Genomic DNA, 22439 nt, shown 5'->3' with positions numbered 1-22439 from the left:
CTCATTAAACTATTAAAATGCTGGGAAAGTGAAAATGTAATTTTATGGTCAGCTTAGTGCTGAAAAAGGGTTCTGTCCAGATTTTTCAAATACTCACATAAATTTACATCCTCCTTTGATTCCACACCTTGTCAGGGGCATCTTTAAACAAGTGGATAGAGAACGTCTAGCAGCAGTTGTTCTAATGCAGCGCAAGCTTAGAAAAAAAATTCAAAATTTTCAATTTTTATTAGATTCAGGTTTGTGTATTAATTTATATCAAGTTGCATGACTTACTCAATCTCTTGCAGAACTAAATGATGCAGGGTTTCTTTTCACTTGTGATGTTTCCTGTGCTTCCAGGTTGTTGTTTTTTTTTTTTTTTACAGCTCTCACATCCTCTAGAGAGCCTCTTTTGGAAATGCAGACACTTAATCTTGTGGGACAGACAGGGCAATAAAACCAATCTAGCCCGGACTAAATGGACACCACAATGCACAGTGGGATGCACAGTGTACTGCATGAAAAAAGATGGACTAATAAATACAGACAGACTGATACACTTATTAAAGTTGTCTCAGGATGCACAAATGACACCCTCATGCAGAATCCTATTTGAATCTCTTGCACAAAAGCCCACTGTAGTTTAGTCATGATAAGTCTCCCTGTGAGTGGAGTGGAAACAACAAAAGGCACCCCCTGCAGTAGTAGAGATCTAATATTGGCACCCCGAAGCAGCTGGTGGACTGTCTCCTGTAATTTTAGCGCACACCGATGCAGAGGAAAGATTTAATGGGCATTGGTCGGCGTACCCTCTTCTGAGGGCGTAAAGGAGACGGAGCGAGCAGAGAGGGAGGGGAGCAGAGGGAGAGGACAGTAAGGAGAGAGGGAGAGAGAAAGGCAACGTGTGAGGGCTGCTGTGGCTCAGAAATAAAGTCAGGCAACTATCTGGAGCAGCATGACTCTTCTAACACTTGGACTGTATCTGCCACTGTGGTTTTGTTATGGCCTGGCTCAATCCTCTTTTCTGGGCAGCTTTATTTCATTCCCAGCAGGTAAGAATACTGTAAGCCTGAGCCTGTATGTGTGTAGGTGTGTGTGTGTGTGTGTGTGTACTGTACTGTACTGTGCATAGTACTATGCATGCACAGGTGTTTGAAAGTTGGGCTGTAAAAGCATGGCTACTAAATATCTAGTAGCTCATTTTGAGCTCATTGTCTTTGTAAAATACACTTGTTATTATTTTCTTGTCGCCCATGAGGTGAACTGGAAATGCCTCTATAAATAGCGAGACCAGCTCCAGTCCTTCCGTGAAAGACACAGGCACTTCATATCTGTGTCCAGCTCTAGGAACTCTGCTGCACGGGTGTCATGATTTGATAGTTTGCACCTGTTTCCCTGTCGCTTATGCTGCTCCTGCATGTTCTAACCTCTTCGATTTGTCCAATTTTTACTGTATGTGTGGGATATTTGTCGACAGTGTGTCACATTAGCTCAGTTGCCCGTGCATGTCCACGTATCACAAGGTTAGGCATTACTTTTGATGAAGAGGGCAGGTCAAGACAACACATTTACATGACCTCTTCTGACTCTTGTTTTTTTCTAATTTTGACACCTGGCATCATTGTCTGTGTGACTGACCACATGCACACCTTACACAGCTCTCAGATCCCAGGAGCAGCAGAAGAGATTCAACCCATGCTGTTTAATGAGTCCGCCTCCACCCCCACTGTTTCCTCCACCCCCTTCACTTTGGCGCCGCCACACTCATGTGAGTCAAGTCATGTGACTTTCTATTGTGGAATATTTGACTGTTGATATGTCCTTGGGTGATATCCAAACTGCCCCACACTGTCTTTTTACCCCTGAATGACCCTGATAAAACACTCAGATGGTGGAACACCTTTGCAGGAAGGAATGGTTTAACGAGTCCTATGCTATGGATGGTGAATTGTTATCTCAAGAATAGGATGAATTTCAGACATACATTTCTTTGACAAACTTTATCAACATTTGTCAAAGCTGTAAAAAAAAATACAGAATTTTATTTTTATTTTCATTTTTCAGAATGAAGGGAATTCAAATCATGGTGGTGATTCAGAGCCAGGCAATGAGGACAACGGTTCAGCCTGCATCCGAGGCCCCCGTGGGCCTGCTGGTCCTCCTGGCCTTGAGGTAGGATCTAGACTCTTCCCAAACATCATGGTTATCCCAGCATTAATAATGTACTGTAGATCTGAGAGATCTTGGCATTGTTATTACACCATTCCAACACACTGCCCACAAATTGACTTGCATAGGATTCAGTATGGCTAAATCACAGTCTAATAAAGCTGTGTCTCTGTTTCATGTCTGGGTCAGCATGGTTTCAAGGTGTTAAGAATTAGTACTCCAACAACATATTACCCCCATCTCCTCTCCAACTTGAGAGTTCCTGCAAAGCAGGAGATGGGGATTTCTCTGGCCCTTGCAACACAGCAGCCCATTAACGCTCTACATTTAGCTCAGACACAAATAGCCTTTTTCCACTGCCTGCCAGTGTGCCACACATCATTCTCAGAAACTGCCCGAAGAGCTGTCTGCCTGGAAAGGCACACTGAGTTGCCTAAATTCCAGGGATTACCAACACAAGCATGTGTTTGTGGACTCTGGTGATGAAAGATAATAAGACATTTTGGTTCAATAAGTGCTTGTAAACCCAACCTCCTCCTCTGTTAGCCCAGCATTTCAAGTGAAAAGCAGATTTACCAAATTAATGTTAAAGCTTTGCCCATTTCAGACTGTTACAGCACCTGCTGGACTGCAACAGCGTTTCAGTTCAAAACAGACCCACAAGGCACTTTTTAAATCAATAGTGGCCACTCAGCCTTTAGCTAATTGAAACTGCGGCTGTTGGCTTCCAGAAGCAGGTATGACTTTGTGGTGGAGGTTGGGGGCAATAAAAGTAATTTAGATAGATATCTCTGTGATTTATGAACATATGCCATGTATTTATTGTTTTTATGTTCATCAGGGTCCACCTGGATTACCTGGAATAGGAGGGCCTAAGGGAGAAAAGGTAAGCAGTTTGCTTTCCTATGTTCTAATCTCATTTATGTGGCTCAGTATACATTTTACAGGCTACTCATTATTTTGTAAACTAAAGTTTACTTGACCTGTTGCACATGACTGAAAGATGCATGTTGGAAGTTTACAGTATTAAATAACTACTGTCCTTGTCCCCTCCTCCGGATCCTGTTGTCAGGGAGAAATCGGAAGACCTGGGCAAAAGGTGAGAGTCTCCATTAATCACTCCATATTCTCCGCTAAGTGGATTTACTCAAAAATGAGATACAGTGCCTCCGCCTGCTCTCCCCAGCTGTAACTCAAGAGCACTGTCAGTGCCTGGTTGTGTACATCAAGGAATTGTGAGCAAGTACAACCTTGACAAGAGACAGCACAGACCCACAGGCAGGACGCAAGGGATGCAGAGCTGCTGAGATGGGCTGTTTTTGATGGCAGAGGGAGTTAACGTGCTGTTGGTCTCCTCTCACAGAAGCATCATGCCTCCCTGTCAGATGGCCCTCCCTCTCTATTAGAACACACAGCTTTATTAGAAAGCTCAGGACACCATGTTTGATCAGGGCAGGTAGAAGAGAAGTGACCTCCTAAATGATCAGTCACTGTGGTTGAGCAGTAAAAGTGGTCCAGTGGGAGAGCTTCCCTGGCTGGTGGCCTGACCGAGCAGCTTTGCAGCACTGCAGTGCAATTTAGCTTAGTGCTTCAGCCAGGTCATAAATCACTTTGTTTCCCACAAGCATGGGCTCCTGTTCTATATACAGCCCATCATTTAATTAAAGGGAGCAAAGTGACAGGGCTCGTTAAAGTCATTCTGCCCCTACATGTGCAGCAGTGTCTGATAAATATTGTAGCAAGCTGGCTGTCAGCTTGTGCAGCAAGTCCTGCACTTGCAACCTGCAAAGCAAACAGGCATAAGAGGCCCTGCTTTCATAAACAGATAACTGCTTCTTCAGCGGTGGCAGCAATTGTTTTATTAGTCATTTATATTAGGTATTTCTATATCTGAGATCATGTGTTAAAATTGATGTCTCCTGTTAGGGTCGGACAGGTCCTCCTGGACTTCCTGGGAAGCAGGGACCAGCTGGATGGCCAGGACCAAGTGGGCCCAAAGTGAGTAAGTCAGAACTCATAATTTAGATGATATAATATGTGACATGGCATGAGACCAGTAAGTGCCAATATAAGTTAGTGTCGATGAGTATTAGCTATGATTTGTGTTCTGTCCCATTTGTACAATGAAAAACTCATGTTACATGTACATGTTATGTAACATGCAAACAGCCTTTTCTATATAAATAATAATCAATCAATAATCTTGATTGAAATAGTGCAAAAGAACCTTCCCAATTCAAAGTATGCACTTATTTGGGTAATATTTTGGGACATGTGTATAAATTAATGAAGCCAATCCACATTTGTCCTTATTCCATGTTTTCCTCTGGGTCAGGGTGAAAAAGGTGACCCAGGGCTGATGGGTTTGCCTGGAGCCAGAGGACCAATTGGGCCACGGGTATGGTCTACATTATTGTTCATAATGAGTTCATAATGACTGATCTGGGATGATCTCACTTTCACACCACTTTATTTCATCTTGGATATTTTGTATCTTTGATCTTTAACTCTAGGGTTTACATGGATATAAAGGGGAAAAGGTATGTGACCGTTTTATTGATGAAAGATAAAAGATATATTGATGAACGTGTTTTCTGTGTCATTAGACTTATGTAACACACTGTAATCTGCTCTGCCAGGGTTCTCGAGGTGATCGTGGTGAGAGTGGAGTGAAAGGCGACAAGGTAGGCAGAGTTTATCAGTGAGGTTGTTGTGAATTAAAGTAGTAGCACTATAGTGCATATATACTGTATGTAATCTAAGCTGATATTTAATTTACTGTTCTTTATCCACAGGGGGGAATGGGTTTCCCAGGAATCCTTGGACAGAAAGTGAGAAACGCATTCAAACAAGAAGGAGTTTTGAATTTGTTCTGCAGAATTACAACTTTCCGAGTCTGACCAAATTGAAAGTTGAGTTGATCTGATTTGTTGTGCAGGGTGAAATGGGTCCAAAAGGAGAACCTGGAATCTCAGGAAACAGAGGACCCACTGGCCGACCAGGGAAGAGAGGCAAGCAGGTAAGGAGTTCGTAGGCATGCAATATTCTTGTTGCACTGTTTAAAAACAGTAATATATGGAGTTATATTTGTGCCTCAATTGTGAGTGTGTGATGAGTGATGCAAATGGGACATTTTGAGCGCAGAAAAATATTTTTTGCAAGCATATGTTGTGGAACATGCAGGCAAACTTTCAAGCGCACGGAGCAAATGAGTAAATCTGAGTGAGGGAGATTAAACACATGTAATTTATTGAGAACAGTAGATTTTTGTTTTGTCAAATAAATTTTTTTTGTGTGTAATTATGTTAATGCAAAATTTCTCTGCTCAAACCATTCCATTGCACACTTGGGATAGAGTATAAGTTTTAGCCTTTTTATCTCTGAAACACTATGTAAAGAAATGTTTTAAATCTGACCACCTTGTGTATTGTTTTTGCTTGTGTTTCAGGGAGTGAAAGGAGACTCAGGCAGTGTTGGTCCTATGGGACCTGCAGGCCCACAGGGACCTGCAGGCCACCCTGGTCCTCCTGGTTCACCTGCCACAGGTAAGAACTTTTTCCATTTTCCAACAGAGTAGAAATCTCCAACAGATTTAAAACTCTTGAGGATACTGATTTAAAAAGTGACATATTGCTCATTCATGGCATGAATTTACCTATGTCCACTTTGAAGTCATTGGTTTGTGTGTGGCTCTGCACTTTCTTTGTTCTCTGCCAGTGTGTGAAAAGCTGTGCTGCCAAGTGTTAGGAGTAGCAAACACCCCTGTCAGCAAAAAGAAGCACACTTTAGACCAGTGTAAGAGGTAACACCGGTAGTCTTATTTAGCACCAGAGAAACTTTATCTCCTGAGGTGAAACAAGATCCTGTTGTCATGACATCATGCGGCTAAAACGGATTCACAGATGGCGAGCCTCCCTACAGTTTTACAAGTATTATGTCACCAGATAATTAATGTGACATTTGTTAACTTGATCAGGGTTCCAAGTGAATTAAGTTGATTGTGTTTGCTTCTTGAAAGATGAATCAAAGATACTGTATTTATGACATACAGTATTTATATCAGCTACTGTAGCCTGTACTCTCAACACACTTCACTTAAGCTCACTAAGCCTGAAATATTTTGTTACTTGGCACTAAACTTGTTGCCTCTGCTTGCCTCTTTGACTTTTTTTTGCGTTGTGTCTTTTTATATAATATTTTTTTCCTCTGCATATGTTTAGGACTATACATGCTTGGAACAAAGGGTGCACGTGGTCCGCCAGGGCCTCCTGGAAAGTGTAGCTGCAGCTCTCTCAGTAGTTCTCCATTTGATGATTATCCTTCCAGAGAAAACTATCCCAAAGTACCAGCGGTGAGGAGTTAATAGTCTTGTCGAATGCAAAAAGTTATGTACAGTATTTTGTGATGTTTGTAATTCAATTATGTGCCCTATACATTCAATACTGAATAATTTGACACATCACTGAAGAACTCAAATCACAATTAAAAGGTTTTGATCAATATGTATATACTGTATGTATTCAAAATCTCAGATTTTATGCAACTAGATGTTATTTTCACTCGTGAATTTTTAGAAACCCTGGGGTTATTGGGTTTTAATAACATTTGAGTTAATTATTTAAAGATAAAAAGTTTTAGATAAAGTATGCCTATTGGGGAATTGGATATTGCTTTGAAACACATATTGCCAGCTGGGTGATTAAATTTTGATGCTCAATATCTCAATATTGCACTCCAACGGGACTCAGCCATATAATTCAAAATGCACTAAATACTGAAAACATTTCCTTACTTTGCCTTTCACTCAGATATTCGTTGTAAGCAATGAGGAAGAACTTGAGCACCTTCACACAGATAATGCTCTTGCATTCCGTAAAGACCAGAGATCTCTCTATTTCAAAGACATTGATGGCTGGCTGCCAATCCAGGTATCATTGCATTCAGCAAATCAGATTAATTTATTATTTAAATTTTTGCCACATGGTGACTTTTCAAGCAGTTTTTCCTTTTTGTTCAAGTTTTTTAAACTCTGTAAAAGACTTTTCCATTCCAGTTGACGCCGTTCCAGTCCATGGAAAATGCACCTGATGATGAAGGTTACTGTGGTGACGGGATAGTACAGATTTCCAGCGGGGAGGAGTGTGATGACAGAAACAGAGTCGTCACTGACGGCTGCGTCAGTAAGTCATGCGTCCATGTTAGGTGGCCTATAATGGCTCCTTAGTTGTACTTTGCTGTGCACATATATAACATAACCCTTCCACCCCTGCTGTCTCCCCTTACCACAGAGTGTAAACACGCCTACTGTGGAGACGGATACCGCTATGATGGGGTTGAGGAGTGTGATGGAAAGGACTTTGGATACCAGACATGTAATTCATATCTTCCAGGGTACGCACAGTTCAAACTATATGTTGACAAAACTCTTTGCTGTATCAGAAGTGTTTTGTTGATATGTTAAACTGACACTGAAATGTTGTTTCTCCTGTAATTTGCAGGTCATATGGTCACCTCAAGTGCACACCTTACTGTGTTATTGATTCCACAAACTGCAAGTACTTCACTTGAGGAGGAAGCTGGACAGTGCAGCGAGATCCTCTGTGTGTTATTTGCTTGACACATAAAAGGAATATTTTCATGCAAAAAAATAAAAAGAACAATAAAGCTCCAGGGGAGAGACTCTGAAGGTAGAGGCAGCCAATGATTCAAATAAAACATATATATATATATATATCTCCTCTGTATCGCTGCTGAGATGCCACGTAGCTCCCCGGAGTTATAGTCAATCAGTGGAGGGGAAAACCTTCACCTACACATAGGAAATGCACAGGACAACTGCACTCCGTCTTAACAAGCAGGACTTAAGACTGGCCTCCTCACCATGCCCGATTGGACTAGAATCAGCCTCTGGATGCGACAGTTGTGTGACAGCCATGCAGAGACTTAATTAAGTGCCAGTGGGAGATGTTGCAGAGGAGCATTAGCCGGGCCAGAGGCGTGTTAATCTTGACCCAGTTACTGTTGAGAAAGAGGCAGTAGGACATCCAGAGCCATGGCCTCAGGTATTCTACTGCAGTGTGAATGACAGTGCACAGCATTTGCATGAGGCTGAGATTATCATGACAGCAGCTGCCACTATCCAAGCATGTAACCCATCACTTAACTTATCATTGCCACGATAAGGGTCGTACTGTGTAGTCTCAATATCACATCAAAATTTTATTTCAGTTGTGAAGGTAAAACCAGGCACATACTAAGATAAATATGTATGGTTAGGGATGGAGATAGAGATGTATTATAGTGCATAAATTATGCACTTGGAATATTTCAGTGAGACTGTTATACCAGGAGGCCACTACTCCAGAGGCCGACTTGGCTTCATTAGCTTGTGATGGTAATGTTCTTGACATAGACATTCAGGCTGGACAAGGTTTCATAAATCCAAAAATTTCTCAGGAACCAACAGGTAATGTAGCTCCACACAGCACCTTTCACAGGCATCCTCCACTACTCCACTCTTTGTAAATTCAATGGCAGTGACTGTACATTGAAGCACACAGGTAACTCAAACAAGAGCTTTAAAGTATCCAGAACGCGCAGTCCTCTAGGTATGATTGAGTTTCTTCCCTGTGCTTCAGTGAGAAATGAAATATACTGTACATGAAGGCTTGAAACTGTTATGTCCTTAATTTTCTCACTGCACAGGAAAGGCTGGAATAGTCTGTAGCTGCTAAAAGGGGGAGGAATTTCAATTCCAGTCTGATCTATGGTCATTACTGTATTTACTCTAATACCTCTTTATCCAGTCTTTCTGTCTTACAGTATATACAGCAACAGAGAAACTCAACAGTAAACTTAACAGTGTAGATGTAGTCTGCCGTGTGTTGGGCACCAATGGTGAAAATGACTTTGCCGATATAAGCTGACATTTTCCATAAGCTATTGTATGAGTCGCAGTGCCACGGGAGACCTTTTCTCAGCCACACTTAGCCAGGTGTTCTAAAGTGATTCTTCTGTAAAAAGCAATTGAAAGATAAAGACTGTTACTATATTGTCTCCGCATGCTTTGTGATACCGTGCTAATGAGTGTGAAACGCTTCCACTCTGTCAAACATTGTTTTGTAAATCATTGCATTCATCAGCATAGCAGGTGTCTTAAGAAATATCTTGCTCTGCCCAGAGTGTAGCTAAGTACTGTATGTATGACACACCTTATATGATAGTGATAAACTGTGCCACGCACAAAGCTGAAATAACTTTTGGAAACTATGTTGAATGTTCTGTCTGTGGCCATGTGCTGTGTCCTGTACTGTGTATGCACAACAATGCTGAAACATAACATGCATGTGGTAATGTATTGTATGGCTTTATGAAATATAGTATGCACTGTGACTGGGATAGTGAAAGTTCATTATGTTTCATTATTCTGATATGATTTATACAGTAGTTGTGGATCATTTAAAAAAAAAGAAATGAAAATAAAACAGAAATTTAAATCATTCAAAGCTTTTCACTCACTCTCTTCTCTCTCATATGCAACTTTAGTCGGGGGTTTGTCAGCAGCTTTGCTTTTTGTCTGTCGTGAGCAAGCGGTGACAGTGATTGGGAGCTGTCCAAGAAGCCAATAGACAGTGATAGAGATGCTATTGATGTTCTTTCAGAGCACTCACTGTAAAAAAAAAAAAAAAAAAAAATCAGATATCTATCGAGTGGAAAAAAGATGCTGTCAGCAGCACCTTGCAAAGTGCTGTTAGACTAAATAGTCAGCAGACCACACAGTGAACTCTCTCTGTTCTCAGACATAGCGATGGGTTTTTGTAGCTTTTCATTCTGTCTCGATGATGCCCTTCAGAGCTGATTCTATGCCTGGAGATGTTTGAGGCTGGGCTCGACCATATAACTCTATTAGCATGCCTTTTTTCTTCTTTTCTAAATCACATCAGGACAATTTGTCTGTTGAGATGCCCAGAGTAAAAGCTTACCTTGGCGTATTTATCCCATCATGTGCATTCCCCTGACCAGGCCAATCAGATTTGTACCGTAGATGTCTCAGTACAGCACTAAATGTCACTGGAGATGCAGTGGCCAACCAGATTCTACTGCTCTGTATCCCCAAGTGAAGTTTGGGAACCTTGAACAGTCTTGGGTACAAATTCATTTATGAACCAATAGCTGTTTGTTGTCAACATTTTCATTTGATTGATTTTCCCTGTCTCAAAGACACTGCTCATGAAGTTAAACTTGTAGGAAGCAGGATCTATATTGAGCTCTAACAGGTATTAAGTTGAACTGAAATCAAACACTTTTTTTCCCAACAAAAGGGGTTATTTTATTGCAGGTTGTGTGGTGTGGCATTTCTTCTGTGGCAGAAGGGGCGATGCAAAGGAGGCCATAGGGACAGGAAGCAGGCAAGGAGCCAGCTGTTAGCCCAAGCCAAGTGAAAATCCCTGACCTATAGGCAGGAATGGCTGGCATGCAGGGTGCTGTGGTCCTGGCAGAGAACACACTACTGCTGCACATGCAAAACACTCACACACAGACAGCAAGGTATGCGAAGGTGTTATTTAAGCTCAGTGCCACTATTGTTTACACAAACTACAACACCTGTGCAGATTTACTATCTATTGCTTACTCGTTGATTTGTTTAGTTAACAAAAACTAGAGACGTGAGGGTCAACTATAGACTCAACTTGTGTTCAGAACCATCAGTTAAAGTTGCCAAGGTTGACAGAAAGTGGTCTAATAAATAGAAACATGGATATTTTACCTCTGGGCTCCTATCTTATACAAAATATGCGACAACACATTTGACTATAACAGGACTGGACACATACAGACAACTCAATTATTTATTATGTAAAAATCAAATAGCATCTTATATACAATCATAGAAAAACCAAATCAAATGTTTGTAATATTACAATAGCATATTTTCAAGATTAACATTGGAATTTATCTGCAACAAGAAATCAATCATCTGATGTAAACCTGCTGCAAATGACTACACAAGAATTATTACTGTATGTATGAAAACTCAAAAGAAAAGTTAGAATAAAGTTAAGAATACTACACGGTGTGTCTCGGTAAAAAAGCCCTACGAGGATGTTCCTGCTTTCGAATGGCTCAGTGAATCTATGGACAAACTTTAACCTGGCTGGGAGGTCTTCCCACTAATTTTTTCATTGTTGAATCGACATAAAATAATAAGTAACAACACTCAAGTACATTTAGAACAGTGCATGGACGAGATGGTGAAAAAAATGCTGAAATCTGCAAAGTAGACTTGCTGAAGTTTACGGTTCATTATCAGTACAGAGATGAAAGAGAAGCAATGTATTTTAACTTTCACGATCTATCCCCTTTAGGATTATTTATTAACTTGATTAATTCAAGGCCTTGACCTATATTCCATTTCCATTGGCACCGATGTTACTTAATACATAAAACCATGCAATCAATAAACATGCTCTGTGGATACAAATGTCCATACATTCACACAAAAGCTGGACTGAAATGATCCCCATGACATTAATGTGAATTTTATAACTTAAGACATAATAAATAGACATGAAAATGCATACTATGCATAGGTTTGTGCAGAGGATGGCGACATAAATAATCAGCAGTACTTTAACAGCTACACTGTATTATTTCATTCTTGTGTGTTGTGGTACTGTAGGCAGCAATGGCTAAAGCCATTCACATGACAGCTTCTTTTTGGTCCCATGGAAAGTCTCTAGAGCAACAGCTCATAACATGTTAGCGATGTAAAACAATTGTCAACATTGTCAAACTGCAGGATTTATATAAATGTTTCAGGGTAAGAAACAAAATCAATATTGATTATAATTTCCACTAAACTTCCAACAGTCAGTGCAAGAAAGAACATTTACCTAATATACAAAAAATCTGCCCATTATGTAATACCATCACCTACTTAAGGCATATGTACTGTATAATGGGCATTGTAACAATCTGACATTGTTTTTGTCAAAATAGTGCTTTGTGTTAGTTACAAGTATCATCATGTTTCATGGATCCAAGGAAACAGGACAATCTTGATTAAAAATGTCTTTGCATTCTGATCAGTTCAATCCCAAATGATCATTCAAGGAAGTTACTAGAGCCAAATATTTTGTGGTTAACACGTCCTGTACATAAAAAGCCACAATACAAACAAAATGCGCACCAGAAACAAATGTCACCATGAATCATTATGCATGGAGTCTGCATAATAGGGCTTAAACCCCCTACACTCAAAGGCCTTTTAAACAAGACCCAGAAACTACATTTTGTCAAACCATAATGTCTTAATTGTTGGTGCTTGCTTTGCCCCCTGTGGGCTCCTAAATAAAGACATTAATACCTTCTTCAAACCTAGACCCTCTACTGTCGTAGAGTTTAACAACCACTGGAAACACCTCACACTGACACGGGACATGCTCATACTATTTTGTACACAAGATGCACCTGATGCATCTGGCACCTTCCTTCAGCAGTTAATCACCACTCTGCCCCTGCGGTCAGGTTCTGCCCTTCCCTGAACTCGGATCATCTCTCTGTTTACATTTCACACCACTTCATCCGATTCCAGGTTGTACTCTTCATACAGGGCATCTAGGATGGCCAGCTGCTTCTCCATGGCAGGCAGGTACACTCCAAGATCCCTGCACATGCCGCTGGTGAAGCCTCTCTTCAGCTCGTCGCCCTCTCTTGACACTAAGGCAGCGCTGAAACTTTGATAAGACGGGGCAGCTCTCAGCGCCAACTGGGAAACAGAAGCATGCAATTGTCACACTCCAAGAACAGATGAACCTCAGAGGGGAAACGCATTGGTGAGAGTAAGAAATACCTACAGCAAATACACCTCGCACAACCCATCCATGGTACCGCCGAAGGGTCTTTCCATAGGCATTATCTGGGTGAAAGAATAGATAGAACATGACGAATTTTGACAGCGAACATGCATTAAGTACCATGTATCTGAACTTGTTTGTAGATGTACAGCTGTGCATCGTAGACTTACTTAGCGCTCCCTGGATGTCTTGATGTCCTGCATTGACCTCTGACAGAAACTCTTTGAGGAACTTCAGGCCTCGTCTGAGCCACAGCAGAGCCTCTGTGGCTGAGTTGCGCACCTGGGCATCATCTGTCTGGACTTCATGCAGCACGATGGACTGTAGTGTGGGGAAGCTGTCGGGTTCTGACATCAGCTTCTGGTGAATTTTCTACAGGGTTAAGAGACAGGGTGATATAGCGACATGAACTGGAAATTGATCTTGATTCTACTCCGCCATCATTCTTACTCTGAACAACTAATGACAAAACTATACTATCCATTTTAACAGCTCAATAAGTTACTTGATCTAATTTGCAGTGACAGAACAAGAATAAGAAGAGTGAGAAGCCATATGTCTGATTTTCAAGCTAAACAAGGAGTCAAGCAGTATTGTATACAGCAAATGTCTCCCTGTGGACATATTATATAGTAGGTCGAAAAGTACTAATGTTGATTTATCAATGGCATGTACACATACCTTGATATTTCCAACAAAATCCATTTTAACTGGTGCAAACACTGTGGACCCCAGTTTGTCTAAGAAGAGAAAATAAATGATCATTTCTTTGTTGCTTATGAAGAAAAGATTCTCACTTTTTTGTCCTATTTTACATTCAATTTACAATGCAATAGTCACCAAACAATGTAGCTGCCTTGCTTTTGTTAAAGAAATGATAAAGAACCCTGTGTAACAAGTTCAGGAGAAAATTTCACCTTTTGACTGTAGATTTAAGGTAACAATGGTAAAATAAGGTGTCTTGTGACACACTAGAAGACCTAAAGTACTTTGCAATTCTGAAAGCATGCTGCATAAGGTACAGGATATCAAACACAGATATCACTGGTATCTGGATCTGTATCAAGATTTGATGAGAGAGATGTCATCAATTTGGGCTGAAAACGTTTGAGCACAGCTGGAGGTGAGCAGCACTTTATCAGTTAAAAGGTCATGTCACTTTAGATATAAATTTACAGTCATTAATAGAGATTCACAAAGTTCTAAATTTAAAATGAGGACCATTATAAAAAGGCATCTTGTTATGATTACTTCAACCTTTTGGCAGAACTCTTAATCTCACTTCACTCTAAGTATATTCAGGACCTGTGCAGATGTTGGTTAATATGAAACATAGGCTAACATTGCCCTGGCCATATTACATGTGTGCAAATTGAACACTGTTGTTAAAGTATATCTGAAAATCTCTCATACCGCCAGATAATTCTTGATGACCAGCAATCCTTATCTAACCTCTCCTCCTCAATATTGGGCCAAGTCTGATCAAGCTCTTAAAAGTGAAGACAGACACACAAGGTGCCTACCTTGTGTGTCATTGTCACTCTTTTTTGTCAACCGCCTGACATTTCCTTCCAAAATTGGCAACCAAGAAACGCATGTTTTTCAAGTCTTGCATTGGTTTATATCGTTACTGTGACTGAGTGACCATCCTATCTATGTGTAGTACACACAGACAAGAACACATGCAGACACAAGAACATGTATGAGCTCATACGATAGGCACTGAAATACATACAGATGCAGAAGAAAATAATGACGGCATGAAAGAAAAGGATGATGAACCCAAAACAGAAAGCTGCCACCTCATTAAGCACAGACAATGTGAATGACAGAGCATGCACAAATGACAAGACAAAGTTTTCCTTATACAAGCTATAAAGGGTGAAATGACCACATATGTGGTATCATGAGAAAGAGGAACAGAGTGGCAGGTTAAGATGAGGAGAGACTGAAAGTGACCGGCCTACCTAATACAGGCACTATTGCATAGCATGAGTCCAAAAACTCTTGAGTAGGGATACCATTGTCGTCGTCCAGTCTTATATCACTAAATCTAAAAAGAGTAGAACAGATTCAAACAGGAGAATATATTAGAAGTACGTATGCCATTTCAATTTTTATTTGATCAAATCAAACAGAAAAAGAAAAGGGTACAAACGTCAAAACCAAGTCAGAGAAATTATTCACACAGTGTCATGCAATTTTATGCCTGACAATACCTGAGACTATTCTGCTACTTTGTCTACAACTTAACAGACATATTTTGTTTTTGCTAATGTTAATGCTCTAAAACGTTCCCATCACTTTTAAAAGACCAACTCCAAAATGCGCATACGGTAGTTCCCCATTGTGCAGTTGAATACTGGTTAAATGAGAAAATGATTAACTCCATTATAACAATAATAATAATAATAATAATAATAATAATGTTTACATCATAACTGAATATTACAGAAATAGTCCATTGTTCAGTAACACTCTTCAAGGTCTTTAAAAAAAACAAAAAAGAAAAAAGAAAGTCTACTACGTTTGAAATACAGAGTGAAACAAATAAGCTTTACAAACCCAAATATCAGATGAGGGCCTCTCTGTGTCATGTGATCAAGAGAGAACACACTAATATAAAACACTTATCATGACATCTTGAAATGGATTCCATTAACATTTTCCAAACCTGTATTTATTCTGTGCAACACAGTAATACAATTCATGTATTTCCATTAAGTAAGTAACTGTGCCTCAAAGACAAATATACTACATATGAATTAGATTGGTTAATCCTAATACTGCAATAGTGAAATATCACAGATGATCATACAGTAACTTCATACAGTAACTAATGTGTCCTAAAGGATGTGACCTTCCTGAGTAGCATTTTCATACCTGTGACTCATTGTGCTGAAGAAAGTTTCCACCTGCTCTATGTCTTCTGGCTCTGTTGAATCTCTGGAAGTCTCGTCTTCCTGTTGATCCTCTTCTTGGTCTGGAATAGCTTCCTGTTGGTGCTGAGGCTGAACAGCGTTTGCTTCCTTGTTGTTGTTGTCATGCTCTTGACTTTGGTCCAGTCTGTGCTTCTCCTCTTGTTTTGTCTCCTTTTGATCATCAGCTTCACTCTCCTCATCCTTCTCGGCTGGTTGGACATAGTGTTCATTCTCCAAGGTATTCTGGGTAGTGTGTAAAGTAACATCAACTCGCACCTCGTGGACTGAGCTGTTGCCGTTGGCTGCATCAATGTCTATATGATACAGCAGACAAACAGTAGTCATGTATGTTACCAGACAATTGGGTTGAAAACAAACATGCATACAGAATATGGTTTCAGTCAAGATGTCTATCACAGCAAGTCTAAAGCCCAGTTTTCATCAGACTGTAGCAAATTGTGAAAGCAGCACTTTGGTGACTCGCTCAACTAACTGACACAAACCTCATGCTCATCCTTCATTTAGTGTTTCAGTAAAACTATATTATAAACTACTATATATATACACAAACTGTAAGTATTTCTGCACTGACCTCTGTGGGTTGAAAGGTTCAAATATGACACCCAACATCACAGTTGGGTGTGGTAAGGTAGGATTGGTTTCAGTTGTGTTGGGATTAGTGTGTGTAGTTATTGAGTGTAGTGAGTGTAGTTATTCTTTAGAAGTGCAATGTTTTTCATTACCTTCTCTTTGTTTTGTTTTTTTTTTTAAAGTATTTGTTCACATTTTATATGTATGCTTCTTGACTTGCAGTACTTCCTTTATCTTTCTTTATATTTTCTACTTCCTATGTTTATTGTTATGCACCAATATACCGCAGTAAATTCCTTGTATGTGAAAACCTACTTGGCAATAAACTTCATTCTGAAAAGTCTGACAATTTGTTTTTGTGTTTTTTTATAATGGACTATTAAACAATTGTGTTAAAATAATCTGACTACATTTTTGTAACAGCATTATCTGCCACTATTATATCACCAAAAACTGTCAAGTCTGAACTAAAGTATGTAATATATACCAAAAGAAAGGTGTCTTTTATGTAATGCATTACTTTTAAAAGTTACATTTGGTTGACCAATTTAACAAATTACTATAAAGTGCTACATTCCATTAAAATGCTCATATATTAAACAAAGGAAATCACTACAGGACACCTGATCAGTACACTTAAAAAATAACAATTTTCAAATTACATGTTTTTTAAAATGTGTGTTTGAAATGATTATATATATTTACATCACCGGCAGTAGCTTCCCCTTTGTACTGCTCAGAGAAATGCAATCATGTAACTGGGCATCCATCACTGTCAGCTCACTAAAAAGAAAATAATCTATCCACATCAGTTCAGATGATGTACACACAACAACCAGGATCCTTTTGTTCTGTGTGGTCTTTCCTTTATACAGTATACAGTAATTTCACTTCAGGGAACTCTGCAGGAAGTGATGGGAGTGGTTGGGACACTCAACTTACCTGATGGGGAAGGTTGGTATTCTGGTCTATCTGGCTCATCTGGTCTCTCTGCTCCAGAGTCAAGGCTCTGGCTGTCATATGCAATTGCTTCTCCTGAGGTTTCAGCCAAATCTCTCTCTCTAGAATGAATTGGAGTGCACTATGTTAATTCTAAAACTTGGGATACGCTTCGTTTGGGTCAGTATTATTGCCAATTGTTTCTAGTGCCACAGAAATGCAATATTAATAACAAAATATTACTGTATCAACAGAAAACATTTGACAGGGTATTTATTTATTTTCACCTCACTTTGCTGAGTGCTATTTTGAACATCTATGTGACAGTTAATGATATATGGAGAATCAGTGTAGGTAACATAAATACATAACAGGGAAAAAAGCAACCTACTTGTCTCCAAGGTTCAGATTTAAATGATTGACAGGTTTAATCTGTTGGAGAAAAAAAAGACATTAGGGGATTATATGTCAAGTCAAGTCAATTTTAATTATATAGCCAATATCACAAATCACAATTTGCCTCAAGGGGCTTTACAATCTGTACAGCATGCAACACCCTCTGTCCTTAGACCCTCGATTCAAATGAGGAAAAACTCCCCCCAAAAAACCCTTTTAACAGGGAAAACTTAACAAGCCATACTCTTTATATTAGATGTTATTAGGTTATCTGATTAGACACAGCAGTGGTGACATAAATGTACCTTCTGAGGTTTGATGGCTGCTACAGGAGGAGATCCTGGTGGACTCTGTGTTGCCATATCCGTACTGAAAGTACGATTTGCTATATGCATGCATTCCTCCAGAGTCTTAAGGAAAGTGGTGCATGTAGACTTCACCATGTTTCCAGTGTCTATGCCTGTCTGAAAAGAGCACACAAACATACACATTAGCTAACACTGCCACATATACCAAAACCACCTTAAATGTCCCAACAGGTAATTATATTGTTTGGTAACAATATGCAAACAAAATCTGCTCAAATCTATAAAGCCAAGATTTAAAAAAAATGTACTTGTGTTAACATTTGCTGTCTGTCTGGTCTATTAGTACGTGTTAGCACATATCAGTTTGATGTCTTGCTAGCTGCAAATGGGCTACCCTATACTGCAATTTCACACCAACAGCAGCTTCTCTTATTTCATCAGCTCATCCAAACCTTAACCTTACCTCCACTGTGTCTCCCAGCTCATCATTCTCCTTGATCTTGTTTACTTGTTGTAGAAGAAGGTCACAGTATAATCTGAGTTCTGACATCTTAGTTTTCAATGCCTCTGTGTTCTCCTGGAGCTCTGTAATAGTATTAGCAAATGAGCCATAATTTACAATATTTTCCAATAGAATACTAGCTTTGTAAGTGCAATCCATGCTATGTTTGATTTGGATATTATGGCATCCCAATTACCCTTTTCTCTCTTTGTTCGGTTGTCTGTAAGGCAAGCTTTGGCTGTTCCCAGTGCCACCAGCCATTTCTGCCTCTCTGCTGCATTAATGGCTCTGAGGTAAAAGTACTGCTCTCCTGGTATGGTCAGGTCAACTCGTGTAAAGTCAGAGGAATGAACTAATAAAATAGCAGCAAAAAAAGGACACACGCATCTACATCAAAAGGCAGTAGAAAGCTACTTACTCACACGTGCACAACGAAATACAGTACACGGGACAAAGTGGGCCATACCTACCTTGGATTTCACAAACTGAAATTTTAATGCTGCCCTTGCAACCTTTCCAGGCATCTTCTTGAGAGTCATAGTAAGACAAAGTTCCTCCATCAAGCACAAACCAACGAGGTTGCCAACCTGAAAAAAATATGCAAAATTTTAGATAATTTCTGTAACGTTGCTGTTTAACGAGTATGAATATTTCATGTTCAATACTGGATATAAAACAGCGTTCTCTAGCTTCATGAACTTGGAAAGAGTTAACCCTTAACGTTACGTTAGCAACAGCTAAGCAGTTAAATCAGATTATACTGACAGATGGTGGGAACTACTTAATATAGCTAGCGCTAACGTTACCTGTTAAGACTTCATAAATAAGGTCAACTTCGAATTCGCTAAACAGCTGACTTATACTGCAAAGTCAAAGAAAACCTAGTTAATTGAAGTGGTAGCTAACGTTAGCTAGCCCGTTGCCTGTTAACGTTATCTCAAACTCAACACAAATGCGCTATGACGTTGTCATGCTAGCTAGCTGCCCTAAAACGAGCACTATAACCGAAAACACCCAACGACTGGGAGATGAACTTACCACTTATGTAATTGGTCCATTTATACAACATTCCTTCCATTGTTTAATTATGTGTTTTTGCCGTTCATTACTTGTTTATCATAACAAGATATGATGCACAGCTGATTGTACAGACTCCATCGAGCCCCGAGTGTGATTTGTGGAGTAACGTCCCCAGCTTTACATCTCGGCTACGTAGATAAAAGTGCGTAAAGTTTTTTTGTGAATGGAGCTCTAAGCGATCGCAAGAGAAGCCAAGCGATTTAAGTACTGTGGGTGTGGATTGTGGCGATGAACACAAAGAAGAACCAATTAAATGAGAGAACATGTGTAAAGGGCGGGGCCTTGAAATTCATTTATCCAATTGTAGAAGGAGGAGGGCAGACAGCTGAACAGTGGCTGCGTTCATTGTAGAAGTTGGCTGCCACGTAGTTTGCATTCCTGGCTGCCATGTATTTATCTTAGGTACTGTATTATATGGAAAAGTTTAAATTAGCTTTTTGTAAATTTCGTGAGTAAGTGAGCTATTGTCTATCAAAATTATGCTTTTTTCTATTTGTGCGGTACTGTCCTCACTATTTGTGTTTGTCACTGGGGGGAAACTGCCCGAGCCAGAAGTGAAAATTGAAGTTATACATAAACCCTTCATGTGTTACCGTAAGTCAAAATATGGAGACATGCTTCTTGTTCATTACGACGGCTTCTTGGAGAGTAATGGCACCATGTTTCATTCCAGGTAATTTGTTGCTAGAAACTGTTGCATGTATTGCTATGCATTTTTGTTACACTCCTTGTGCAGGAAAAGTCACATTGGGGTCACTGCTTGTTACAGCTTTAAAATGTATTATATATATCTAATGAACTACACTATGCTGCAGCCCACCACTTGTCAGTATCTGTGCCATTGTCCATTCAGACCTCAGCATTAACCTCCTTATAGTTAGGTGGCAACCATTCGACCCTTATTGTAGCTACATATTTGTGATATCAGTTGTGTGTGTACTGGACTTTTCTTTCTCAAAGAAAACTATGATGGATCTGTGTGACTCTTGGCAGCCGCAGCTATGGGGATAAAAATCCAGTATGGTTCACTCTTGGGATCCGAGAGGTGCTCAAGGGTTGGGATAAGGGTCTGCAGAACATGTGCAAAGGAGAGCGCAGGAAACTGACCATCCCGCCATCTCTGGCATATGGCAAGGAAGGAAAAGGTAACATAGACATAAAAAAAGTTAGAAAGGGTCTGTTGAATCAAATCTCCCCTTCTTCCTGTGTTCCACCATAACACATGTGTGCTTCTTTTACATGTTTACAGGTCAGATCCCTCCAAGCAGTACCCTCATTTTTGACATTGAGCTCATGGACATCCAAAATGGTCCCAGGTCACATGAGTCTTTTCGGGAGATGGATCTCAATGATGACTGGAAGCTCTCCAGACAGGAGGTATGAAATTATTTTAAACTGCTTTTCTTTTTGTATTAGGAATGTGTATATACACAAAAATACATTTTTTGGTATTTTGTTGGTATTGGTTATTGCAAGGGCGTAACTTTGGGTTGACCGTTGGGGGGGTTGAGATCTCTTCACCCATATAGTGGGGTCCAGGGACATGCCCCCCAGGAGATTTGTTTTTGCAAATAGGTTTTTAAATGTTTCACATTAATTTTAAGGGGAAGAGACATACCAAAACAACATGCTCTACACATCCCAACTAGTGCAGTGGAATAACATAAAATCATTCACTTTGTATAAAAGCACTAAATTTAACGTTTTAATTTGTTGTTCCAGTATTAGGAAAATGGATATGTATCACTTCCTCAACATATCTTCAGCCATTTGATAGTTATGCCACAATTTAACTGTACTTAATCCCTATTATTCTGTGATAATAATTGAATTACATTGAATCAAGAAAACCGACCACTTTATCATGTTTTTTAACAGTTAATATTTTTCATTCGATTCATCATGATATGATTTATGCCTATGGGTGAATGTCATTATTATTCTGTCTGCACTACAGGTGAAAGAGTACCTGAAGAAAGAATTTGATAAACACGGATACTCACCTAATGACACACATCATGAAGTGATGGTAGATGACATCTTCAAAAATGAGGATGAAGATCAAGATGGTTTTATATCTGCGAGGGAATTCACCTACCAACATGATGAGCTCTAAAGGGACTGATTTCATCTACTACTTACTACTACTACTTACTCTACCAGAGTGTTTGTTTCATAAATTTCCTCCCAAATAGTGACATGAATTGAGGAATTGCGAATTAGTTACCAGGCTGTTTTACATGGACCTCTTCCAAGTGCTTGTTTTTTTTTACACTGCGTTTGAATAGTATGGTCTTATTTTTGGTTGAACTTTAATACATCAGCTCCATTTTGTGTCATTTTATAGAAAATGCGACCCATAATTTATTTATATCTCCATTGTACATGCAAAAACTGATTTCATGAAATGAATCTTATTGAAATAAACAGAACTTTGTTAACCAATATTTATTATCTTTACAATACATGTGTATGCAGTCAGCCTCTGTGATGTGATACTGGTCGTTTTTTTTCTGTGCATGTCATCATTAATCACTAGAGGGCGCTCTTGTCCTAGACTTTTGTATCATGCTTACAAATCTTGAAATCAAATCTCACAACAAAACAGCAACAATGTAACCATGTATTGCCAGCAGTCCTTCTCTTTCAGTTTCTAGATTTCGGTTTCTGGCTGACCAAAATATCAAAACGAGAG

General features: G+C 39.6%; 3 protein-coding genes across 5 annotated transcripts; 2 read left to right on the top strand and 1 right to left on the bottom strand.

The window, feature by feature from the left end:
* The first annotated feature begins 23 nt into the window (after nucleotides 1-23).
* Nucleotides 24-9650, top strand: colq (collagen-like tail subunit (single strand of homotrimer) of asymmetric acetylcholinesterase). Of its 3 annotated transcripts, none has more exons than XM_044207498.1 (17): nucleotides 24-1034; nucleotides 1641-1750; nucleotides 2047-2154; nucleotides 2993-3037; nucleotides 3224-3250; nucleotides 4078-4149; nucleotides 4487-4549; nucleotides 4665-4691; nucleotides 4791-4835; nucleotides 4947-4982; nucleotides 5090-5170; nucleotides 5600-5696; nucleotides 6372-6502; nucleotides 6960-7079; nucleotides 7205-7331; nucleotides 7440-7542; nucleotides 7650-9650. In XM_044207498.1, the coding sequence occupies exons 1-17, from the start codon at nucleotides 938-940 to the stop codon at nucleotides 7717-7719; spliced, it is 1359 nt and encodes a 452-aa protein (XP_044063433.1). In that variant the 5' UTR covers nucleotides 24-937; the 3' UTR covers nucleotides 7720-9650. The 3 variants fall into 3 exon arrangements, with proteins under 3 accessions (XP_044063433.1, XP_044063432.1, XP_044063434.1); XM_044207497.1 differs by having other exon boundaries at nucleotides 35-1034; nucleotides 7190-7331; XM_044207499.1 differs by lacking the exons at nucleotides 24-1034; nucleotides 1641-1750 and adding an exon at nucleotides 1792-1925 and having other exon boundaries at nucleotides 7190-7331.
* Nucleotides 9651-10986: 1336 nt separating this feature from the next.
* On the bottom strand, nucleotides 10987-19914 carry plekha8 (pleckstrin homology domain containing, family A (phosphoinositide binding specific) member 8). Its single transcript, XM_044207481.1, has 13 exons — nucleotides 19703-19914; nucleotides 19135-19251; nucleotides 18861-19016; nucleotides 18626-18747; nucleotides 18160-18318; nucleotides 17850-17890; nucleotides 17462-17580; nucleotides 15891-16242; nucleotides 14975-15060; nucleotides 13689-13747; nucleotides 13178-13379; nucleotides 13008-13069; nucleotides 10987-12919 (listed from the first exon to the last, which is right to left on the bottom strand). The coding sequence occupies exons 1-13, from the start codon at nucleotides 19740-19742 to the stop codon at nucleotides 12722-12724; spliced, it is 1713 nt and encodes a 570-aa protein (XP_044063416.1). The 5' UTR covers nucleotides 19743-19914; the 3' UTR covers nucleotides 10987-12721.
* A 143-nt stretch (nucleotides 19915-20057) lies between these two features.
* fkbp14 (FKBP prolyl isomerase 14) lies at nucleotides 20058-22191 on the top strand. Its single transcript, XM_044207493.1, has 4 exons — nucleotides 20058-20417; nucleotides 20738-20889; nucleotides 20994-21121; nucleotides 21702-22191. The coding sequence occupies exons 1-4, from the start codon at nucleotides 20224-20226 to the stop codon at nucleotides 21858-21860; spliced, it is 633 nt and encodes a 210-aa protein (XP_044063428.1). The 5' UTR covers nucleotides 20058-20223; the 3' UTR covers nucleotides 21861-22191.
* Nucleotides 22192-22439: the final 248 nt, after the last annotated feature.

Source organism: Siniperca chuatsi, linkage group LG9 (assembly GCF_020085105.1).
Source record: "Siniperca chuatsi isolate FFG_IHB_CAS linkage group LG9, ASM2008510v1, whole genome shotgun sequence".
Classification (NCBI taxonomy): Eukaryota; Metazoa; Chordata; class Actinopteri; order Centrarchiformes; family Sinipercidae; genus Siniperca; species Siniperca chuatsi.
The sequence above is the reverse complement of the archived record's forward strand: the minus strand, read 5'-3'. Positions and strand labels throughout refer to the sequence as shown.